Genomic DNA, 25,148 nt, shown 5'->3' with positions numbered 1-25,148 from the left:
AGCAAGGAAGAGAGCAAAGGAAAATGTCCAGGACAGTCTTTTTATAACCTAATCTTGGAAGTGACATCCTATTGCTTCCACTTGTATTTTATTCTTTAGAAATGACTCAGTAAGTCTATCCTTTTCTCAGGAAAGAAGAGAGAGAAGTGTGAAAATCAGTCATAAGGTGGGGATCTATGGGGCCATCTTAGAAGCTGCCTACTATGTGTGGGCTTCCCAGGTGGCTCAGTGATAAAGAATCTGTCTGCCAAAGAAAGAGATGGGAGTTTGATCCCTGGGTCGGAAGATTCCTTGGAGAAGGAAATGGCAACCCACTCCAGTCTTTGTAAGGTATGGAGTTAGAGTAGGTGAGGTTCAGAAAAAGAATGAGACTGGCACTCTACAGGAACAGATCACCTTTAATGAGGCAAGAAGGGGCAGCAGTCAGATTAGCGAGCTGCTGCACTTATCTAAGAGAAAAGTAAATATATATAGGCATGTATGTAGAATGCTACTGTCTTAAGGGGGCCTGTTCTTCTCCAAGGTTGCTGGGAGTAGTTATCTCTTAAATGGCTGGGGCAAGGAGTTCTGGAGATTGGCCAGAGGCTGGGCTGGCTTGGAGCTGGGCGTAATCAACCTAATGTCTATTTTTCCTTCGGGTGAGAGAGTTCTTTGTTTTGCCTGGAATGGTGGGGAGGACCTGGAGGGGAGTTTTAATTCCAGGTTACCTTGAGCCATGCAACTTTCCTTTAGTATTCTTGCCTGGGAAATCCCATGGACAGAGGAACCTGACAGGGCTACTATCTGTGGGGCCGCAAAAAGAATCGGACATGACTTATCGACTAAAAAAAAAGCAAACATAATGTGTTCATTTGTATGTGGGTGGGTGGGTGTGTATGTGTGTTTTAGGGATGGTGGGCAGTGGTTGCACATGGCATGGGCCAAAAGAGTATGAGTTCTTATGAATTTTTCCTGTTAAGAGTATTGAAGAGTTAAAATGATAGTTTTCCCTACAGGAAACATATGACATTCACAAATTGAGAATTTGAGCCAGCTTAATAAAGTGACTATTTCCAAAGGTGTGTTAAGCTAGGTACAGAGAAATTACAAGGAATAGTGCATTACCCGAGAGGTTGAGACAGCTTGGTGTATCACTCTCCTGATGTCTGAAGTGGCATGAGGAAGGAGTGGTTACCAGAACTGGGAGAGGGTTTTGTATGAGAAGACCCCAGGACAGAAGCCATGACTTTTTACCTTATGAAGTAGTCAGCCAATGGCATCTCAACAGGGAGGGTGCCAGGGGAATAAATACGCTGAATCACTCTCTTCCACCCTTCTGCTGGTACCAACCACTGGCAGAACCCAACCAGAAGCCAGAAGGCAAGATATCCACTAATATGATCAATACAATCCAGTCTCCAACCACACACAGTTATGTGGGAACAGTAGAGAGTAGACAAGGAGGACAGTGAGAAGATACCCAGTACAGATTTCAAAGAAGTGCATATGAGGAAAATCATATCCTTAATAGGGAAAGATGAAGAGACAGTCTTCCATGACTGGCTATTATTTAGTGCAAGCTAGATGGAAGAGTTTGCTGACAGAGAAAGGTATTTTACATCAGAACAGGCTTTCATATAATTGCGTCTCTTGAAGATTCTCAAAAATGGGAAACATGCATCCATCTCTATGAAAAGATTTGGGCAAAACTGTACTGATGAAAGAAGTATGGGTAGCCAAGATGACTTTGAAGGGTCCTTGTAACTTGAGGATTTGGCGTTCCAGGAGGAGGGATGGAAATCAGGGAACTGGATCTCATGCAAAATATTCACGACTCTTTGAAATGGAAATGAGGCTCTTCCAATTTAGGAATCAAATTAAAGAAAGTATTCAGGGTGTTAGCAGGCTGTGCTCCTGCTTGTTTGAAGTGGCAGCTAAAGGAGGGAGGTGTGCTTTTCCCTGGATGAAGCAGGATCTCGCTCAGCCTGTTTTCATCTTTACTTAGCACCTGCTGGCCAGGAGTGGTGTCGCCCGAGCAATCAGACAGTAGACGTGCCAAGAGTCTGACCTCCCCGTGTCTGCTGCCCCTCCCCCAAGCCCCATGACACCTCTCCTGATATAGATGGACTGGGGTTGGTTTAAAATGACAGTCTCAAGTTCGTGTAGGAAGAGAAAGTTAATTCAAAGAAACTGTCAGGCAAGCTTCCTCTCTCTGTAGGAATAATTATTATCCCCTTTCACCATGGCCCACCTGGGAGCCCACTTTGCCTTCAGATCCCGCTGGCAGAAGACCGATGATGAACTCTGTCGACATAGCATGTCCTTTATTCTTCACAAAGCCATTTGCAATGACTTCTTTCAGAGCTATCTCTACCTGCTGGAAAATATTCCCCTGGGTAAGTGAGTCAGAGCTCCTAGATAAGGGATAAGAAATGACTGGAGCCACTATGTGAGGCTGTGGGGCTTTTCCAAAAGGAATTAGAACAAGGACACTTTTCAGATAAAAAGGACCCACAACCATTTAAATGAGCTTAAATGTTTCAATGGCATTCTTTTATGGAGAGTGCAAAATCAAGTGCTGCCTGGAAGGTCAAGCCTCTATTTTGGGACTTCCACGCACCGCAGACATGAGTAAATTGCTTCTCTGGGTGTTGGTTGCCTGAATATCAGGCTTGTAGAAATGAATTTCTTGAGTTTGAAAGGACATTTTTAATATTTGCAAAAGTTTAGAGGTGAGTAAATTAGGTAACTCAAAGATGAGAGTATTAATGCAATAGCATATCAACTCACAATTAAAAAGAATGGCTAAACAATAATAGATCAAGGTTGTTGGGGTGAGTGTGTGTCTGCATGTGTATGCATGAGCACACACTCCACATAATGCTTTCTGGCCTTTCTGAGTTACAATAATAGTCTGAGAGCTTAAAGGAGCTGATTTTAGTGTGATCTTTGAATGCTAAGAAAAAAACTGGGCAGTAGTCTGTCTCTATTATAGTTATTTCCTCTAGTTTTCAGGGAATTGGACAATAGGGCAACATAAAGCTTATCTGGTTTGTCTACACTGCTTTTCTCAGCCTGTGTGAAAGTGGTTAGTTAAGCGTACTCTTAACAGCCCTGAAGAGGAAATAACTTGTGATTAAAGAGTGAAGTATCCCCTTTGATTTATATTCCCCCAATGAAAGCAGGAGCAGTATGTTTCTCCCCAGTCTGTTTTCTTAAGGTTGCTGAAAGCCCCATTGTACACTTGATGTGGGCAGGCTTTCCAGATGGGCAAGGAGCTACATAATTCTTTGTGTTGCATTCAAGACTATATTACCAGCCTACCAAGGTCACTTTCTAAGCCCATTTCTGAGGGGAATCTTTAATTCTAGATATACAAATGGCTTCATCTCACATATATACATATATATATATTCCTTATACAAATTTCTCATTTATGACTTTATTTGATCCTCATACCCACATGATGAGATAGATAGGGTCAGCATTATTACTTTCCTATGCACCTTCTCACTCCTGTCCCCTATACTATTTTTTCAAAATGAGGCAAAACTAATACAGTTATGTAAAGTTTAAAAATAAAATAAAATTTAAAAAAAAAAATGAGGAAAAGAAAATTCAGAGATGATGAGATCAGTCTAGATAGGTCTCACCTAGATACCAAAGCAAGAACCAGGGCTCTTTCTGGTAGATCACATTTTGTTGTGCAGTCGTTAAGTTGTTCCCAATTCTTTGTGACCTCATGGACTGCAGCACTTCAGGCTCCACTGCCCTTCACTGTCTCCTGGAGTTTGCTCAAATTCATATCCTTTGATTTGATGATGCTATCTAACCATCTCATCCTCTGCCACCCTCTTCTCCCTTTGCCTTCAATCTTTCCCGGTTTCAGGATCTTTTCCAATGAGTCCATTCTTTGTGTCAGGCGGCCAAAGTATTAGAGCTTCAGCTTCAGCAACAGTCCTTCCAATGAATATTCAGAGTTGATTTCCTTTAGGACTGACTGGTTTGATCTCCTTGCAGTCCATGGGACTCTCATGAGTCTATTCCAGTGCCATAATTCAAAAGCATCAATTTTTCAATGCTCAACCTGCTTTAGGATCCAAACTCTCTGATCTACCCATAAGTAATTCCTTTGGGACATAGTCGACATCTCATCTGTATCCAAATGGAAAAATTAGAGCAGTTTATTTGGAAGATGATGATGTTCTGACCACTCCATATATTTTGTCAGACCACTGGAGACACTGTTTGGACGATATCTCAGTAACAGTAGCTTGTTGGCTCATGTTGTGTTAGTCTGGCGAAAGATATAAATTCAATAACTTATGAGAGACTTGCTAAGGGGTAGATGACTGCCAAATTTTAAAAATAATTATTAGAGATTAAACCTCATCTCTGAAAGTAGCTAAAGATGAATTTAAAAGACCCCAATAAATATTTATTAGACAAATTAAATGGCCCCTTACTAATAATTAATTGCAAGTTTCCAACATCCTGAGTTCAAATTCTGGCACTGCTACTGATAGAGAAATCACCCCTGCAAGTTGCTAAACTCTGAGCATCATTTTCCTCAAAACTGTGGGGCTGTTGGACTATTAAATGCAATTATATATGTGAAACTCATCAATGCTCAGTAAGCAGTAGCTTACTTAGAACCAGCTCTCTTTTAAAGTCACCACACAGCCTTCCTTAGAACAGGCATTACCAATGATAAGCTTAATTCGCTGTATGAGAGTTTTCAGGCTCCAGTAGATATTAATGTTTTCACTTTGGAAGTAAAACTCAGCCAGTGGAAGCACTCCTTCCCCAGCCCCCACCGAGGTGTTTTAGAGTTGGCTTCCCCTCCTCTTGATGATTTCAAGACTTCATAGAAATGAAAATAAAGCCCTTCTTTTAAAAGACTGGGGAGCCCTACTGTAGTGTCTACACAGAGAGTTTGTTGTTTGGAGTAATTATGGGAAGAATGGCGGCTAACCAGACTCTTTGATTCCTTCTTTCCTTCCTTCCTCCCTCCAACTGCCTGCGTTAAGCAGTCAGCCTCACACCAGCTCACTGTGAAGTGACATTCAGTCATGGGGACACTTGCTGAAATATCCCTGGCTAAGTTCAGTGATTCCTGGAGAAGCAAGAGCATGCATATTCAAAGTCTCCAATGGAATTCTTAGCTATGCCATTGACCATGACAGGTCTTCACAAAGAAATGGAAACATGCTTGTTACTATTCTCAGTGAAGTGAAGTGAAGTGAAGTCACTCAGTCATGTCCAACTCTTTGTGACCCCATGGACTGTAGCCTATCAGGCTCCTCCGTCCATGGGATTTTCCAGGCAATAGTACTGGAGTAGATTGCCATTTCCTTCTCCAGGGGATCTTCCCGACCCAGGGATCGAACCTGGGTCTCCCACACTGTAGACAGACGCTTTACTGTCTGAGCCACCAGGGAAGTCTGTTAATCCTCTCAACATTTGTATTAGGTGGTGGGGTTATTTTCTCTCTCCTGAATCTGAGGAACTGATCCACAGAGGAAGTAAGTAACTGGCCAAAGATCACACGGTGATGAGTGTGGAGCAGGATTGGAATCCAGGCCGGTTGAGCTTTTTAACCACAAACTCATGCTGCCTCCCAGTGTAAATGGCAACTTGACTAGTGAAGGGAGCACTACAAGTTTTACCAAATTTTTCCAACTGACAGGAACATAAAAAACAGTCCATGAGGAGCACTGGCTTTCTACTGAAGAAATTAGAAAGATGAGTGAGCCAGTGAATGGTTCATATAATCTAGTTATACCAGCCCAAATTCAGCTAGAGGCCTGGAGGGAATGCATTTGTCATAGGTGGCTGTTTGTGAACAAATGGGAAGTAGAGTAGGAAAACAAACAAATCTCCAGTTTGTATAACAGTGTGGGCCTGTATACAATCCAACTTGGAGGTGTACACATAAGCCAACTCCTCAGTAATTCTTCTAGCACTATCCACAGCATATTTTTAAGGACACAGAAGTCAGTGAATATTTATTCACTATATATTGTGCAAGAATCTATTACTCCTGGACATTGTTAAAGGCTTAGTCTATCTTCGCACTTAGAATAATACTTCCATGCAGTTTAGCAAAAAGAACAAAGGCTTTGCATTTAAATAATATGGGTTAGGACCTGGGTGTGACACTTCTTTTCTCCATAATATGGAGCATGTTACTAAATTTTTCAGATTTTTTTATCACTTACCTGTAAAATAGTGATTACAATTCCAGTTTTTGTGAGGACTAAGAGAGATGACATGAAAGTGCCTTGGCATAATGTCAGGCCCATGGGAGGTACCTATTAATGGTTATTAACTCCCCCTCACTTACCCCTTTTAAAATAATTAGGCTCTGAGGAAGAAATTGAGAACAATGGTCACAACTTTGCTGTCACAATTAAAACCTAGAATTAATAAAAACATTCCCTAAAATACACTGCTGCTGCTGCTAAGTCACTTCAGTCGTGTCCAACTCTGTGTGACCCCATAGATGGCAGCCCACCAGGCTCCCCCGTAACTTCCAAATGAAACTCAGCATACAACTTTTGGCATTTTTCAAGTTGATTTCATCCCTGTGGAAAGCATGGCTGCACAACTCACTGTGCAGTGATACATTTTCCGAAGGTTTATTGTTGCCTTTGCAATACCAATTACGTAAGACCATTTTTCATTTTAAAGAAATGAAGAAGTGGATCATTTTCCTTTCTTTAGCAGACTTTCCTATACACAGTATTAAATGGGTAAAATATGGATTTTGGATTTAAATAGAACTAGGTTTAAATCCCAGTTGTGTCACTCACTAGTTGGCAATTTCTTTAACCTCCTGATGCCTTCTTTTCTTCTGTAGTCACATCTATCTTATATATTCAGTGAGATATAAATGCTAGCATATATAGTACATATATACATGTTTGATCAGTGATGATTACTATTTTTTTATTATTTAGGTTTGCCAAATTAGGAAAATCAATATATCCTCCTCTAGTTTTTCATTAACTACAAAAAGCGTGACCTATGTGTGATTATGTCGTGTGTGCGTGCATGTGCTCAGTTGTGTCAGACTCTTTGCGACTCCAAGGATTGTAGCCTACCAGGCTCCTTTGTCCGTGGAATTCTCCAGGCAAGAATACTGGAGTGGGTTGGCTATTCCCTATATCCATTCACTACTTTGTTGAACCTGTTATCCAAAGAACGAAAAACTAGACAATATTCATTTACTCAGCGAACACTCAAAGGAGGCCTGCTGCGGGTCAGCAGGATGGTAAGTCCTGGGGTTATAAGGAAAATAAGATAGAGCTTTATCCTGAGAGTTTAATGTAGGCGAGAGACCCACACAGATAATTTTCGTGGAACGTGGGGACAGGGACAGGCATCACTACAGGATGCTGCAGAGGGAGGTCCAGAGGAGGCCTGGTGACTGCTGGATCAGCTTCTGACTCTTCCGATGTAAAATCTCACTGTGAAAACTCTGTCCCCAGTATCTTTGTATTCTGACCTTTTCACATTCAACAGTGGGTTAGGTAGAACACTCAAGTAGGAATTAGAGAGGAAGCCATTTGGCTAAGTGGGCAGGGGACATGATGTGCAGCAGGAACTTATATACATCCTTGCTGGAGTGGGGAAAGTGTATTTTCCCTCCCTCCTCACCTTTCTTTACCTTACTTGTATTGAAGGCTGAAAAGAATTTGTGTGCTCAGTTGTGTCTGACTCTTTGTGACCCTATGGACTGTAGCCCACCAAGCTCCTCTGTCCATGGGATTTCCTAGACAAGAATACTGGAGCAGGTTGCCATTTCCTCCTCCAGGGGATCTTCCTGACCCAGGGATTGAATCTGTGTCTCCTGTATTCATAGGTGAAATCTTTTCCACTGAGCCACCTACGAAGCCCTGAAATAGCCCTCAGTCAAAAAGGAAAAAGCCCACTAAAACTTTCAGGGTTGAGAGTGCATTATTTTACAGGCAAGGAACCCCCAACTCCTAAAGCATTCAGGGAAGAAATAAAATCTAGAGGGACTCTCAGTGTAATTCTAAGGCTTGTTAATGATGACTTTCTAGCATTCTGGCACACACAGACCTTTGGATTCTACCAGGAACACTGATAAAATTCCACTCCCTCCTACCCTTTCTTGTGGATGAGAAAACAGATAAGACTTTGGTGTTTTTTAGATTCCACATATAAGTGAGATCATACATTATTTATCTTTCTCTGTCTGATTTATATAATTCAGTATAATGCCCTTGAGGTCCATCTGCGCTGACACAAATGGCAGAATTTTCTTCCTTTTATGGCTGAGTAATACTCTATTGTGCCTAGACACATTTTCTTTCCTTCCTCCCTTCCTTTTATCTTTCCTCCCTTCCTTCCTTAAATTTTTACTGTCACTTCTTTAATGGCTAAATTGAGAAGTGATCACCTACAAATCTCTCTTATGAAAGACCTTATACTTCCTAAAGACATCTCCATTTCTTTCCTCTTATAAATAAAAGACTAACTTGATCCAGTATTGTATCTCAAATCATTTCAAGCTTACTGTTTAAATCTAGCCTACATATCCTCTGAAGACTTTTAGGTCAATTTCCAGTTGACAAACAGGTCTAATATCAAGATTAAAGTCTAAAAGAGTTATATCCAACTCTACTAAAAAAACAAACAAACAAAAAAGGAAAATAGAGAAGGTACTCAGCAAGCATAAACACTATGCTCTCAACAAATCTTTCTTAGAGAGTTCACAAGATCTTTGTTCTTCTTCAGGGCAAATTCACACGTACTTTATTTTTCTTTTTGTAACATTGGAAATTGCTTGGAAGTTCAGCTTATAATGTAGGTCAAGAAATAAGCACAATGTTATATCAAGAGCTAATAGAGTGTCTAGCCTCTGGTTTAGACTACACTAGGTGTCACAAAAACATTGCAATCCCACAAGAATAAGCCACTAGACGTATTTCTATAATAAAAAGATATAGGCTGATGTTTGATTACCTTATCAATCAACTGGCACCATTGCAGGAGCTATCAGGAGGGGAGTACCTGGGGCTGGACATTACACCTCATATATCTTTTTAGTGAAACGTTCCTGTCAATTAGGTGACAAGCCCATAACCATAAAAACTTACCTATTGAGTCCAACCCCTGCTGAGCTTGGCATTCACTTGTGGTCTAAACGTTGCTGGCATAATGGACCATTCCCATTTCCAGATTAAAGGTTTTAATAAACTCCACCAACTAGTTGACTTAAGCAGGTGATGATGAGGGTGGTTGTTTTGCTGCTTTGGTTGGATCAACAAGAGAGCACTGGGCTGTGGCTTACCTGTGGCTTGCCCCAGAAGCATTCGTCTCTGGGAAGACTTTGTGAGCTGTGATTTCTTAACCTCATTTTCTGAGACATCCAGACGAATTTGGAACAGTCATGTTTTTTTGGCATGGTGATGCTTAATTTTTTCTGTCCCAGTTGAATTTATAAGCATTCATTGTATTCATTATATGTCATTGTTGACATAACACTTTACTGAGTGCTAGGGAAGGGGGACTGGTGTCGGTTCCCAATGATTTTGAACTTGAAGGCATTCCTTTTAAAGTTATATTTTCTCAATCAGATGCTCACTTGTATATAAAATGTCAAAATAATCTATATATTTATTAATAGTTTTAAAAGGTTTGTATTTTTAAAATGACAATCTATTGTTCAGTTCAGTTCAGTTCAGTCACTCAGTTGTGTCCGACTCTTTGCAACCCCATGGACCGCAGCATGACAGGCCTCCCTGTCCATCACCAGCTCCTGGAGTTTACCCAAACTCATGTCCATTGAGTCAGTGATGCCATCCAACCATCTCATCCTCTGTCGTCCCCTTCTCCTCCTGCCCTCAATCTTTCCCAGAATCAGGGTCTTTTTAAATGAGTCAGTTCTTCACATCAGATGGCCAAAGTATTGGAGCTTCAGCTTCAACATCAGTCCTTCCAATGAACATCCAGGACTGATCTCCTTTAGGATGGACTGGTTGGATCTCCTTGCAATCCAAGGGACTCTCAAGAGTCTTCTCCAACACCACAGTTCAAAAGCATCAACTCTTCTGCACTCAGCTTTCTTTATAGTCAAACTCTCACATCCATACATGACTACTGGACTATTTATTAATAGTTTTAAATTAATATAATAGATTGTCATTTTTAAAATGACAATCTATTATATTAATTAACATATATAGGAAATATAGTATATAATATTGTTAGTCTCTAGAAAATAACATACATGGGTTCTGATTCCTATATTCCTTTTAGCAAATTCATGATCACTCAAGGGTCCAAATATTGGCCTCAGCATCTTCAAAGTAGGAAATAATGATGTAACTCCACAGATAAAATATACTACAATGGATAGAAGTAGGGTTTATTGGATTTTTAACTTTTAGAATAAAAATTTGGAACTATGTAACCGTTGTTCAATTCAGAGCCATGTGGTGCATTAATCCACTGTCACAATCTTGGTGTTCCTAGTAAAGTTTAAATAGATTCTCTTTTCTTATACTCCTTCTATGTACAATTATGTCATATTTTGGTTTGCTTCATATCCTGATTGTAACATTTTTTTTATACAGTTGTATGTTTTACTTGGAGCATTCAACTGTCTTTTATTTTTGTTGAGGTTAAAAATATGTCTTCCTAAGGATATTACTCATGTCTTCTCACTTCTTCCCTACTATCTATTGCCCAGAATCCAGTTCATTCTATTTCCTGAAGATATTTTTGAAGCCAATGCTTTCTGTTGTAGTATAAACTGATTTCTTTCTAGATCTAATAATATCTACCATTTTGGGATATCTTTTCATTGGATTCCTGGGTTAATTTTGTTGTCTTTCATGATATATCTTCTCAATTTTAACCCTTACTGAGCTGGAATATAGCTTTGAGAAACTTCTGAAGAATGAATATGGGAGGTAAATAGTCTCTCACCATTTGAATGGTAATATATTTTAGCTTCAAAATAATTTTCCCTTAAAATATTGATGACACTGTTTTTCAGTGTTTGTGATGAGATCTGTGTTATAAGCCTGAGTCTACTCCTTTGAATATACAGCTGCCAGGTAAACTATGAGGTCAGTTAAATTTGAATTTAAGATATGCTAAGTCACTTCAGTCGTGTCCGACTCTGTGCGACCCCATAGACGGCAGCCCACCAGACTCCCCCGTCCCTGGGATTCTCCAGGCAAGAACACTGGAGTGGGTTGCCATTTCCTTCTCCAATGCATAAAAGTGAAAAGTGAAAGTGAAGTCGCTCAGTCGTGTCCGACTCTTAGCGACCCCATGGATTGCAGCCCAACAGGCTCCTCCATCCATGGGATTTTCCAAGCAAGAGTACTGGAGTGGGGTGCCATTGCCTTCTCCGGAATTTAAGATAATCAACAAACAATTTTTTAGTAAAAGTATGTCCCATGCAATGTGTGATATTTTGAGCATATTTATACTAATAAATTATCCATTGATTATCTAAAATTCAAAAGTAATTGCATGTCTTATATTTTTAATTTGCTAACTCTGGCAACCCTACTTGAAAGTCAGCAAACTTTTCCCCTGTAAATAACTTAATAATCTTCTCATTACTCTTGGTGTTTTGAAATTTCCTAAAGATATGTATAAATGTGACATTAATTATTTTTAATAAAAATTTTTCATAAATAAAAATATTTTTATTTAAATAAAGTATATTTAATTATTTTTAATTAATTTATTTACTTTAATTGGAGGGTACTTTACATGAATTATGGTGGTTTTTGCCATACAGTGACATGAATCAGCCAGGTTTTCAAAATCCATATTGCTTAGTACTCTTGGACCTTACAATCTCTTTCAGCTTTGAGAAATTTTATCTATTTTTCTGTAATAATTTTCTTCTCTTCATTTTCTGTTTTTGAGAATCTTAATTAGCTTGATGTTGGGTCTTCTGAATTAAATCTTTATAGCTTTAATATTTTTACTTGTGTTTTCTGAATCTACCTTTTCCTTTATATCCTGATTTGTTTACTCAATGTTAACTCCAAATGTTTACTCAATATTAACTCCAAAGTTTTTGGCAATCAAAATTTTAATTTCTAAGAATTCTTGATTATGTTTTACATTGCCATTTTCTTGACATCTTATCTTCAATTTATGATGCACCTGTTCTCATATCTCCTCACAGATATAAATTTTTGCTTGGTTTTGGCTTAAAGTCTCATTAATTTCCTGGATTATTTCTATTTCCTTTGGAGTCAGTTTTGATTGTTTATCTCTCTTTTGTTTTTCAGACATTCACCCTCATGTATTTGGAAGTCATTTTTTAATCCATGGTTAGGGATGAAGGACAAGGTAAATGAGTTTAGGTAGTGGAGAAGATTTCCTCTGTTATATACTTCTCCACTGAATAGAAAGGATGCCCAGAAGCTCTACATATGCCAGTTGACCTTACCAGACTCTGATGAATGTAAGCAGATGAGGTGCCTGGAACCTTCTATATGCCAGAATTACTATTTTAGGATCCCAACACTAATGGGTCTAGTTCTCCTTTTTTTCTTTTTTTAGAGAAGAGACTATTTACCCCCCTTAGATATAGCTGTGCTGCTTGTCACTTTTGGGAGGGAGTACATTGGTCACCTTCCAGTTGGCCTGCAGGCAGATTTTAAATTAACTTTTACTTCCTTTGCAGATGTCCTGAGATGTAAATTATATAGTTTTGTTCCATCTGCTTTTTGTCTTCCAGAAATTTGTTGAAATCATGAATTCATTGGTGGTCCCTCCTCATTTTCTTCATTGTTACAGATTGAGTTTATTAAAACAATTCATGGGGAGTATTGGGAATGAGAGAAGACAAATGGATGAATTCAGCTTATAATCTTGAACAAGAAATTCCTCCCTTTCATCTCACTTTCTATCATTTCCTTCTGAATGTTCTCTAATGAACATATTTTGTATCTGCAAGGATGCATTTTAATTTACAAATCACATTTAAGTGCATACTCATTTACCCTTCAGAAGTGGGAACACATGTTTTTATAAAAATAAATGTTTAAAAATAATACCTCACTTCTTTTCTGAAATAATGACATAGTATATGTGAATGCGCCTAATATAATACCTAGTACAAAATAGTTGCTCAAAAAATATTATATTTTTTAGTATTTTATTTTCAGAACTTAGGGCTCAAGCACATTTTCTGTCATGTTGTTACAAAGAGATATATGGGTATGAATTGCTTGAAAAAGAAATGAAAAAAATACCTATCCCTAATCTACCTTGTGATTAGAAGTAAGGATTAGTGATCAAATTGCCATAAGATATTTTAAGGTCAAAGGTAAAACTTACTGTGAAACTTGTGAAATTATTTATTCTACTGTAGCAAACACTATTGAATACTTTTAAACACAGTGACAAGCTATTTTTAAAATTAAACTCTAGGTCTATTAAATCATGAAAATGCCACATGACTGTGATCTATACATGAGACATCTGAAGATCATAGGGGTTGAGAAGTTTACCCAAGGTTAAATAGCAAGTAAATAACTGAGCTAGAGCTTAAACCCAGATCTTCTGACATCAAACGAATACCCTTTCCTCCATACCACAGATTTGCAGGCTTCTAAGAGGAAATTCGCTGCATGATAAGAATGAACTGGTTCTGTCACTTAAATATTAATAATGTTTTATTTTCAGTGAAATTGTATGCTTTAACAAGTCAAGTAATCAATGGTGAGATGCAGTTCTATGCCAGAGCTAAACTCTTCTATCAAGAAGTACCAGCTACAGAAGAGGGTATGATGGGAAATTTCATTGAACTGTCCAACCCAGATATCCAGGCCTCTCAGAAATTTCTCAGGAAATTTGTTGGGGTGAGTATCCAACTGTAGTTTGATTAGGAAGCAAAGTTCTTGCAAACAATGAGCTCACAGGCTTCTGTGTTGTCGCTTGTCATATGAAAGCCAAACGGGTGAGCCACGAGTTTAGTGTGAAAGCCTGTTTTAAGAGGTTCAAAAAGGATGGGTCACATTAAATGACTGGTTTATCCTAGTTGGCATCACTCTCCTAGCACCAGCTTATTTCTTATGCTTCCGGGGAAGGTGAACTAGCAGTGTTAATATTACAAGTAGTAGATTAAGAAGACTTCTCTTTCAGATCCCATAGATAAGCAGTTGACACTCAGATGACCGATGAGAAATCATGCCATTTGGGATCTTGGGGTGATTTATTGAGTCTCTGTAATAAAAACTCAACGTTGTAGGGAAATGCAGGCTTATGTTTAGTTTAAAAATGATAAGTATAGTAGAATATCTTTATATTGTTTTCTACACACTTGAGACATTGCCTTGAAAAAATGTGATCCCTTTATAGATTTGGTGTTGGGTAAAACTCCACTTTCTTACTTTCAGGCCATATGGAGATGGGTCATATACTTTAGGGGCCAGAATCTTGGGCCCCAGAGTCATTATGGTTCTTCTTACAGTATAAGCCACCTTGGGTTTACTCCTTAAATTCTCTTAAACCTCAATTTTCTTACCTGTGTCTAGAGTATAACCACAGAACATATCTTGTAGGATAATGTGAAGCTCAAATGAGATAATATATGTCAAATATTTATTTTAGTGCACATAATTATTATGCAATATAGCTCATTTATTGCTACTACTAATAACAAGCTTTCATATAATTCAGTCATTGTATTTTTTGGAGCTTCATTTAGTTGGGGCTTCCCTGGTGGCTCAGGTGGTAAAACATCTGCCCGCGATGCGGGAGACCCAGTTTCAATCCCTGGGTTGGGACGATCCCCTGGAGAAGGAAATGGAACCCACTCCAGTACTCTTGCCTGGAAAATTCCATGGTTGGAGGAGCCTGGTAGGCTACAATCCATAGGGTTGCAAAGAGTTGGACACAACTGAACGACTTACTTTCACCTTTTCATTTAGTTTTTAGAACAGACAACCCACATAATAAAGCTGCTGTTGATTCTACTGAGAACAAAGTCCTAACTAGCAAACAGGTTTTGTTCCAATTCACTATGAAGTTATTCATCTGAAATTTGGACTCCATTTTATTCTGATGAAGGAACCATTAAGAATATTACAAATATTTGGGATTAGGTTGTCAACCTATTTAGAAGCATAATATTAATAGTTTCCCTAGTGTTGAGGTGAGGTTCGCTTTTTATCCAACTTTCTCTGAAGTACCCTTTGCCTGAGTATAGAAAAATAGAATCAGGATGGAGCATTCATTGAGGCAAAGTGTCTGGACATCAACTGTGGCCATAAAGGACTACAAAACTAAAAATGATGGCTGGGGTTATTTATAGATCAGGTTAACCTGGAATATTTTAAAATCAGTGTTACTGACTGACTTCACTGAGCACTTTATTTGAGATAGTCACTCTGATGAGCACTTTAGAAGCACTATCTTATTGTTCTTCATAATAATTTTGGGAGGTAAGTACTATTATTATTTCTCATTTTCATGGTTGGGGAAACTGAGGCTTCTAGAGATTAAGTACGTTTTCAAGGTTACACAGTTGGTAAGACACAGAGCTGGGACTCATGCCCGACAAGGTCTGTCTGATACCAAATTCCCAGCTCTTATCCACGACATATTTTTTCTATTTGTCTCATGAAGCAGAAAAATCCCTGCTCTGTGTGTGTGTGTGTGTGTGTGTTTGGACCACAGACCTCAACTCTCCCCCAATCTGGCCAAGAGCAATCCTTCCTGCTCGCCTCGAGGTGAGGCTGACTTTGATCCCAATGCATTTCAGAAGCTTAGTTAGTAATCCGGCTGTCTTGTCACTCCATGTGGAATGCCAAACTGACCACAGGGATGCTGGTCAGACAGAGCCCATACACAGGCCCACAGACCTGGGAAAGGAAACAGGCTTCTGCTGGCATATTTATGTTGGAAATGAGCAGTCTGCTCTTTTCAAACAAATATAAGGAGTCCTTCTTAGTAGACAAGGCTCATTGTGAAGCTGTGACCTCAAAGTACAAACATAGTCTTTTTAAAGAAATGATATTTTGGTACTTTGACCTTAATAATATGCTAAATTAGTATCCAGGTCAAGATACAAGGAGTTTGGGAACATGAGTATCTGACATGATTTATCCTTGTGTCAACTGGGAAAAGGCAGATTGTTTAATTTAAAGTTTTGCTTTGCTTTCAACACTTAGTGACCTGGGACAGTGGGAAAACTCTTTTAAACTTGTTGCAAATGTGCTTACTTTAGCAAATAAACAAATGATACCAAGATAATATCAGTGGCAAAACTGATAACATTCCTTACTTTTAGCTTTTTGAGGGGAAAGTAAAAATTTATAAAAAGTAATTGGTATTTGATGGTTTTATCTCTTGATATTTCTCAGAGATTGGATGACTGAAAAATTGGGGGCTAACTGTATTTCATGGTTTTTATACAGTGGTATTTAACACTTTATTTTCAAACTCCAATGGAAAGAAGGTAAAATAATATTCTTTGAAACAAAAGACATAGGCAGAATCAAAATGAAAATGAAATTTCTAAGAGTATTTTACTATTTTATATAAATCCATAAATATGAAGATAATAAATAATAAGATAAAAATAAATAATTAATAATAAATAATAAGATAATAAATAATAAGATAATAAAAGTAAAGTTCTGAAATCACACATATATGTGGTTTTGGTCACATTCACGGAGGTGCATCAAATTTCAGTCCAAGCACAGTAAGAAGTAGCCATAGTGTCCAAGAGAGTAGAGATGTTGCCCCAGAGGTCAGTCTTTAAATGTCTCTTATCAGAGGCACAGCATGAGGATGAGAGAAAGAGGAAAAAACTTGGTGCCAGGATATGCGAGGCTGTGCCAAACATGGGGAATGGCATGGAATAAAGACAACTAGGCAGTGGTGGTGAGGGGCAAAGGTGCACAGGATTTGAGTAAAAGGCATCTTTTGTATTTTTATATAACAGTTTTTGTATATTTGTGTATTTGTGTGTACATGTGTGCTCAGTCACCTCAGTCGTGTCTGACTCTTTGTGACACATTGGACTGTAGCCTGCCAAGCTCCTCTGTCTATAGGGATTCTCCAGTCAATACTGGAGTGGGTTGCCATGCCCTCCTCCAGGGGATCTTCTCAACTCAGGGATTGAACCTGCGACTCTTATGTCTCTTGCACTGGCAGTAGGGTTCTTTACCACTAGCACCACCTGGGGAAGCCCAATTGTTTTGTATATTGTTTTGAAACTGTTGTTTCAAGGATAGCTACAGTCAAATATCATACATACATAAACACACACACATATATACATACATATATACACGTTTATTTCATAGATATATACTGGTTGTGTGTGTGTGTGTGTGTATATATGTATATTACTTTATAGAAGCAAATTTGAGAAGGTTTTCATTGGCTGCTATCCTCCTATCTCTACTAACTATTCATCTTTCACTGTCAGTTAATTTAATTCAGAATTTTACTTTTAAAAAGTTTAAGGGCTTTTTGTCCAATAAGTCATGTGGTTTCTGCTACAAAAGCAGAAACAATTTTTAGCAGAAAAGAGACAGTGGGACTTTGCTGCAACTACCTTTTATCCTCATGAATGTGCTATATGCCATCGAGGCTGAGTTTGAAGTGAAATTCTGGCCTGAGAATGGAACAGATTGCATTTTCTCAGCTCAGGTCCTAAAAATTATCTTCCACACAAGAGCCCTCAAAATCAGTTTTGAAAAAAATAAATTTTAATCATCCACCCCAGTATGAATTGAAATGTGTTCACTGCATGAGTTTGAAAAGCAATTTTAAAACTCTGAAAGATTGTCTCTGCTTTGCTCTCTCTTTTTCTACAAGGCAATAGCTACAGTGCAGCTCCATTTGCTATGGATCTGACCTAAATTGGCAATTAAGAGTTCTACTTTCATAGGACTTTAAACGGCCCACTTCTTATAAAACATTACCTAGTTCTCAAACCTAAGACATATTCTAAAATCTTATTTTTTAATTCATTGAAAGACCTATAATTGGATAAAATAAAGAAGGCAAAAACTAGACATGTTTGGATATGTTTTGAAAAAAGTCATTGAATGTTTTATAACTTGACTCTGGCAGTGGGTGCGGGCATTCTAAAGTTGCTTCAGTGCTACGACTCTGTGCTACCATATGGATTATAACCTGCCAGGCTCCTCCGTCCAAGGGTTTCTCCAGGCAAGAATACTGGAGTGTGTTGCCATGCCCTCCTTCAGGGGATCTTCCCATCCCAGGGATTGAACCCATGTCTCTTATGTCTCTTGCATTGGCAGGAGGGCTTTTTATCACTAGTGCCACCTGGGAAGTCCATGATAGTGGGTACATACCTGTATACATTTGTCCAGACTCCTTGAATGACAACAGTACATTAAATTTTGTGTGTGTGTGTTAGTTGCAATGTCATGTCCGACTCTTTGCAACCCCATGGACTGTAGCCTGCCAGGCTCCCCTGTCCATGGAATTCTCCAGGCAAGAATACTCCAGGCAAGAATAAGGAGTAGGTTGCCATTCCCTTCGCCAGGGGATCTTCCTGATGTAGGGATCAAACCGAGGTCTATTGCATTGTAGGCAGATTCTTTACTGTCTGAGCCACCAAGGAAACCCACATTTAATTATATGAACTTGACCTAAATGAAGTTTACTTAAAGAGGTAACTGAGTGTCAAGACTCAGGGAGAATGTCTGTCATTGGAATGTTCCACAAGGTACCTTTCTGCAGGGGCCCGGGAGAGCTGGCACAGACTGTGCCTTGGACTGCGGCTCTGGGATAGGAAGGGTGAGCAAGCATGTCCTGTTGCCGGTTTTCAACACTGTGGAACTGGTGGACATGATGGAATCGTTCCTCCTCGAAGCACAGAACTACCTGCAGGTCAAAGGCGACAAGGTAGAAAGCTACCACTGCTATAGCCTGCAGGAATTCACACCCCCACTGGGAAGATACGATGTCATCTGGATTCAGTGGGTCATTGGTTAGTTCTGCATGGCATTGCATCTTCCCTTCTCCCCACTAACTGGAGGACTTGTGGAGGCAGAGCAAAGACACAAAGGGATATTTGGCTCTAGCTGCACTTAGAACAGTTAGCTAGTCTAACATATAATGGGAATTCCCCCCAAACTCTGGTCCTCTGGATTCTGCCCCTAACATCCACTGAACAAGGCTGGTGATTCCCATCCTTAGGATGGAGTGTCTTTGTGCCAACCTAAATCCTAGAAGAAAACTGAATATTTGAAAAACTTTAAAAAGTGTATCTCCATTATTGACAAGCCTTGGCTTTCTTAGATTTAAATTCTCAGGAAATGAGATAGCAGTGAATGAGATTTTGGTCTGAGTGTGTGTGTGAGTGTGTGTGTGTGTATAAGACACAGAGGAAGGATGGCAGAGTTGAGCTGTTCAGCAGACATGGAGTGAATCCAAGGGATGAGGAGTGGTTTATTTTGTGCCTGGGAGGTAGATAGACTAGGTTGGTATAATAGCTGTTTTACAGAACGTGCACTGATTCTCCTCAAAGAGGATACCTGTCCTCTTACCTAAATTCTCAAAGCCTCCCAGAACAAAACAATTCAGGCTATGAAATAATTCATGAATGAATGAACAAACAACCTCCCGATTTGTAGCCTTGTGGCCGTTCAGTCTTTCCTACTCACCTCCTTCCCCACCCACCCTTTCATCCTGTTCCCCCATTTACTTGGCCTCACCTGTAGGGTACCTGACCGATAAAGACCTTCTTGCGTTTCTTTCCCGGTGCCGAGATGGCCTGAAGGAAAACGGCATCATCATACTGAAGGACAATGTGGCCCGGGAGGGCTGCATCTTCGATCTCTCTGACAGCAGTGTGACTCGGGACATGGGCATCCTCCAGACCCTCATTAGGAAGAGTGGGCTGGTGGTGCTAGGCCAGCAGAAGCAGGACGGCTTTCCAGAGCAATGTGTCCCGGTGTGGATGTTTGCGCTGCACAGCAATGGAAGCTCCTGACCAGCTGCCGGAGTGAACAACTGCACTGCACAGAGGTGCTTTGGGAAGAGTGGCTCTCCTCTGATTCACAAGTTACACCCCTTGTGATCCAAGGAGGAATGAACAGAAGGGAGGCAATGTATGTTTTAAAATGGTTGATGTCACGTTTCCACTAATTATGTAAGTACATGCACACACACTGTGACTTTTCCAAAAGATAAATGGAATGTGACATCTGGAAAAACACCTAAACTGTACCAGTGTACCCATAAAAACAGGAAAGGGAGCAACGGTCACAAAATATAAACCGCATTGGTCTCTGAAGATTTGCATTAAAGAGTAGTTTAAGGTGGGTGGGATAAAGTCTAGACCACCTTTCTCTGCCCTCATGCTAGATACTTTATACTTCCTTCCTCTTTGGGAATATTACTTCTCTCAGACAAAAATCTCCCCCTAATTAAGAAAGCAGCAGTCAAAATAACCTTGTTAAACAATTCCATTACTTAATTTTGTCTTTAGCAGAAAAAAAAAAATATGGTTTCACTTTCTATTTTGGGTCAGTTTCGCTGCCCAATGATGTAATATGGATGTAATTTCATAACAGAAGTCTGCATTTCAGTGATGTGGGAAGTGTCTCCTTTCAGGAGAAAATGTTTTACCCTTGAAATTTCAGCTGTGAACATGTAAGTGAATGTCATTGATAATCTAATTTTAGTCACTGGCTTCTAACACAACTTGCTTCATTGCAGTCGCTCCTGTTTCCTTGATTGATAAGAATGTACACTGGAAAGAGATAGGAAATGGTAAACCTGAAAACTGAACTAACTGCATTAGTTTAATTAAAAATATCTAAAATCTTTCAAAAACAAAAATGTAATTTAATTTCTATTAGCAGAATGTTTAAATATAACTTCTGTTTTATTTAAAATGCTCTAAAGTCTTCATGTGAAGGATTTGTCTTTTGTTGTATTATATATTGAGTCTTCTATGAAATACAATCAGTTTAAGTAAAGAAAGTCTGTTAAATGCATATGCTATCACCCTAAAATCATGTTTATAAATCATAGCTCTAAATTAGGAGGAAAATAATTATTATAAAACACTATGTTGATATAGCATGACTTAGTAGTTTGATTTTATGTCCTGGAAAATTATGTCACTCTGCCACTGGCAGCTTCCAGCTGCAGTATGTTATTCATAACATTTTAGGGTAATGTAACAGAATGTGAGTTAAAATCATTGCTGGAGAAACCAGAGACCAAAATTAAATAAAATGGTGAATCATTACCAAACAGAATTATTATGACAAAACAAGAATTCTCATGTTTTCATCCTCTATGTATTGGAAAAAATTAACTAAATCTTCCTTTTCAGCCCATCCTAGGCATTTTCTGCTTCTTTTACACTTAGCACCCTTATTCTCTTACTTCTTGACTTTCTGCTTTGCAAGTACTCACATGCTGATTGACACAGTTGTCCATTCCTCAGCACCCCGGTTCCTGAGCTCAAGGAGGAAATAACATAATTGTCCCATTAATATGAACACATAATCTTTAACTCAGCTGAATCTTTGGAACAGATTAGCAGTCCCTTTTCTCTTCCTATGTCCTTTTCTGTTCTTCTTAGAAAACTTCCAGATCTTTATTGTGCCACAAAAATTCCCAACTCCATATCTATTTTTTACTTAATTGATAAAGCAGAAATTAGGAAGTAAATTATACCAATATCTCCTCTCTATAACAAGTTAATAACTAGTACAAGGTAAAGGGAAGAGTGGGCTTTCCTGGTGCCTTGCAGTCCAGAATCTGCCTGCCAATGCAGGAGACATAGGTTTGGTCCCTGGATCTGGAAGATCCCCTGGAGAAGGAAAAGGCAATCCACTCCAGTATTCTTGCCTGGAGAATCCCATGGGCAAAGGAGTCTGGCAGGCTATATATCCATGGGGTCTCAAAGGGGTGGATACAACTGAAGCGACTCAGCACGCAGGGATGCGTGGACTCAAGTCCACCAGGCTCCTCTGTCCATGGAATTCTCCAGGCAAGAATACTGGCATGGGTTGCCATGCCCTCCTCCAGGGGATCTTCCTGACCCAGGAATTGAACACTCATCTCTTATGTCTCCTGCATTGGCTGGTGGGTTCTTTACTGTTAGCGCCACTGGGGAAGCCTGGGCTACAGTCCATGGAGTTGCAAAAGAGTCAGACATGATTTAGCAACTAAAGGAAAGAGTAGTTTGAGAGGTGAGGCCATCAGAGTCGGAGCATGCTGCCTGATAGTTCGTGTGAAGGTTAGGATGTGTTTAAAGAACAATGGAAAGATCTGAGGTTACAAGGAAGGGGCTGAATTTTCTGGTCTTCTGAGTAGAGTCAAGGATGCTATAGAAGGAAGGCATTTGGAGTGAGACCTACTCCAGCTGTCTTCAACAAGGCAAACATATTTCTGATGTTTATCAACACATCTGTGTTGTATGGTAAGTGACAATCTACATTAGTTCATAGTCCAAGTGCCCCCAAATCATTTGGGCAGTTTTTATAAAATAGAGATTCCCAGGCCCTGTCCCCATGAGAATCTGATTCTGTGAAATGGGACCAAATAACTTGTATTTTTTAAGATCTCAAACTGATTCTGATCATTACTTTTGAGGATACTGATAAAAGAGGTGTGGAGCTGGGCTCTTCAGAGTCAAAGGAAGATAAGATAGGGCAGGCAAGACGCAGGCCAGGTTCAGGGAAGTAGCTGATGGGGAAATCCATTCTCCACACCAATGCTAGCTTTCTAAAACCTGAACTGACCATGTTATGTATAAACTTTCAATGACTCCCCATCACTGATAGGATGAATTCCCATCACCTTAGACTGACATAAGGCCTTTTGTGATCTAGCCCTGGCTTCTCTCTCCAGCCTCAGTTTTCCCACATTTCTTGAAATTGTGCTTAACTACTTATAGATCTCTCAAGGAGCTATGAATTTTGGGACATGGCATTTACTGATGTTACTTCTTTATCTCTCATTCTCATTTTACTTTGTTTTTGTTTTTTTTAAATTTTTTGGCCATACCACGTGGCATGTGGGATCTTAGTTCACTGACCAGGGATTGAACCCAGCACTGCCCCCCATTTGAAGCTGAGCTGGCTCAGTAGGTAAAGAATCTATGGGCAATGCAGGAGACACAGAACACATGGGTTTGATCCCCAGGTCAGGAAGATCCTCTGGAGGAGGAAAGTGGCAACCCACTCCAGTATTCTTGCCTGAAAAATCCCATGAACAGAGGAGCCTGGCAGGCTACAGGCCATGTGGTCCCAAAGAGTTGGACACGACTGAGCAACTAAGTTCACATGCATGTTCTAACCATTGGACCATCAGGGAAGTTCCAGAATATCTCCCATTCTTTTTGTCTGTCTCAGACTGCAAAAATGTTACTGACTCTAGGAAAGCTTCCTTCCAGGTGCTGAGTTAGATGCCCCTACTATGTGCCACCCTCATACCATCTGCTTAACATGTCACAGCACTTATCATGTGACACTGTAATTGCTTGCTTACTTGTCATTTCCCCTATTAAACTCTGAGCTCCTTCATGGGACATTCATGTTAGAGCCTCAGTTTTTAGCATACACCCTAGTTGTTTTTGTTTAGTCACTAAGTTGTATCTGATTCTTTTGAGACCCCATGGACTGTAGCCTGCCAGGCTCCTCTGTCCATGGAATTTCCCAGGGAAGAATACTGGAGTAGGTTGCCATTTTCTTCTCCAGGGGATCTTCCTGACTCAGGGATCAAACCCATGTCTATTGCATTGGCAGGTGAGTTCTTTACCACTTACCCACCAGGGAAACCTATATCCCCTACTACACTGAAGTGAAGTAGTGAAATGAAAGTCGCTCAGTTGTGTCTGACTCTTGGCGACCCCATGGACCATACTGTCCATGGACTTCTCTAGGCCAGAATACTATAGTGGGTAGCCGTTCCCTTCTCCAGGGGATCTTCCCAAGCCAGGGATCGAGCCCAGGTCTCCCACATGGCAGGCAGATTCTTTACCAGCCGAGCTACAAGGGAAGCCCAACTACTATACTGAAGGAAGTCCAAGTTTTACTGAAAGTATGTTAAGTAGAGAGACTCAGGGGACAGTCTGTTTTAAGAGGCATCAAACAGGAATCAGAGCAAAGCAGCAGGAAAAACCAAGAGCTTCTAAAGTTCCATGAGCACTGGAATGTACAAGACAGGTCCAAGGAGTGACCAAACAACGCAAACTGGCAAGAACCAGGAAAGGCACAGAAATAAGGCAGCAGTAAGCTCAGGGGTCAGACGTATGGGAGAAGACTGTAGCAAGAAAGTTAGATCCTGGGGCAAAATCCTGCCTAGTTAGGAAATCTCTTTTTTCAATAGCAGCCAGTTCAAGGATATGGCCAACCAAAGACCCAAAGTTTCATTAGGTGGGAAGGTATACCTCATAAGAGAGACATGTTAAATTGTGAGTGCAACTGAAAAAAAAAAAAGTGAAAGTGTTAGTCACTTAATCATGTCCGACTCTTTGAGACCCCATGGAATTCTCCAGGCAAGAATTTTGGAGTGGGTTGCCATTCTCTTCTCCAGGGCATCTTCCCGACCCAGAGATCAAACCTGGGTCTCCTGTATTGCAGGCGGATTCTTTACCATCTGAGCTACCAGGGAAGCCCTAAAATTATGAGTAGGTCTTAACAAAGCGACTTGTAATCCTCATCTGCTTCCTGCAAAGCAACAAGTCCGAAGGAGCAGCTAGGCTTAGAGGAAGTCAATCCTTTTCTGAAAATTGAAGAGAAGTGGAAAGTGCACACCTGTAGTTCATAGATGAATTAATCGCAAACATGTCTGCAGTTGTAGGTGAACTTTGGAGGACCCCTTGGTTTATCCAATGATTCATGAAAGGGTGCAGTCTTCACCTACCTCCTCTTCTGAGAACCTGAGCCACCACTCCTCAGCAATAGTATAGAAGCATGCCAAGTCTCAAGGGGTCAACAATTTTATAGGTTCAGGATCATCATAAAAATATAAAACAAAATGAATAAGGTCACCCACATGAAAGATGAGCTGCGTTATATTGTGGACACATTTTGGCCCCATTCTGTAACTCCACCATTTCCTATAACTGGCCTGTTTTGAGTGATGTACTGGGGAGAAGACCTGTGTCAGATATATTCAGCTGCCTGTCAGGAGTAATTAAAACC

The 25,148-nt window shown here is 39.8% G+C and overlaps 1 protein-coding gene across 2 annotated transcripts; it reads left to right on the top strand.

The window, feature by feature from the left end:
* The first annotated feature begins 1,791 nt into the window (after positions 1-1,791).
* Positions 1,792-21,831, top strand: NTMT2 (N-terminal Xaa-Pro-Lys N-methyltransferase 2). Of its 2 annotated transcripts, none has more exons than XM_006073113.3 (4): positions 1,792-2,375; positions 13,675-13,850; positions 18,718-18,967; positions 19,749-21,831. In XM_006073113.3, the coding sequence occupies exons 1-4, from the start codon at positions 2,222-2,224 to the stop codon at positions 19,970-19,972; spliced, it is 804 nt and encodes a 267-aa protein (XP_006073175.2). In that variant the 5' UTR covers positions 1,792-2,221; the 3' UTR covers positions 19,973-21,831. The 2 variants fall into 2 exon arrangements, with proteins under 2 accessions (XP_006073175.2, XP_006073174.2); XM_006073112.3 differs by having other exon boundaries at positions 1,793-2,375; positions 19,701-21,831.
* Positions 21,832-25,148: the final 3,317 nt, after the last annotated feature.

Source organism: Bubalus bubalis, chromosome 5 (genome assembly GCF_019923935.1).
Source record: "Bubalus bubalis isolate 160015118507 breed Murrah chromosome 5, NDDB_SH_1, whole genome shotgun sequence".
NCBI lineage: Eukaryota > Metazoa > Chordata > Mammalia > Artiodactyla > Bovidae > Bubalus > Bubalus bubalis.
This window is presented reverse-complemented; position numbering and strand designations above follow the sequence as displayed.

Excerpts from the sequence above, each read along its gene's own strand:
- NTMT2 (XM_006073112.3), top strand. The coding sequence starts at position 2,222 with ATGGCCCACCTGGGAGCCCACTTTGCCTTCAGATCCCGCTGGCAGAAG. Across the intron at positions 2,376-13,674 it reads GCTGGAAAATATTCCCCTGG|TGAAATTGTATGCTTTAACA; the intron begins GTAAGTGAGTCA and ends TTTTATTTTCAG. Across the intron at positions 18,968-19,700 it reads CTGGATTCAGTGGGTCATTG|GGTACCTGACCGATAAAGAC; the intron begins GTTAGTTCTGCA and ends CCTCACCTGTAG.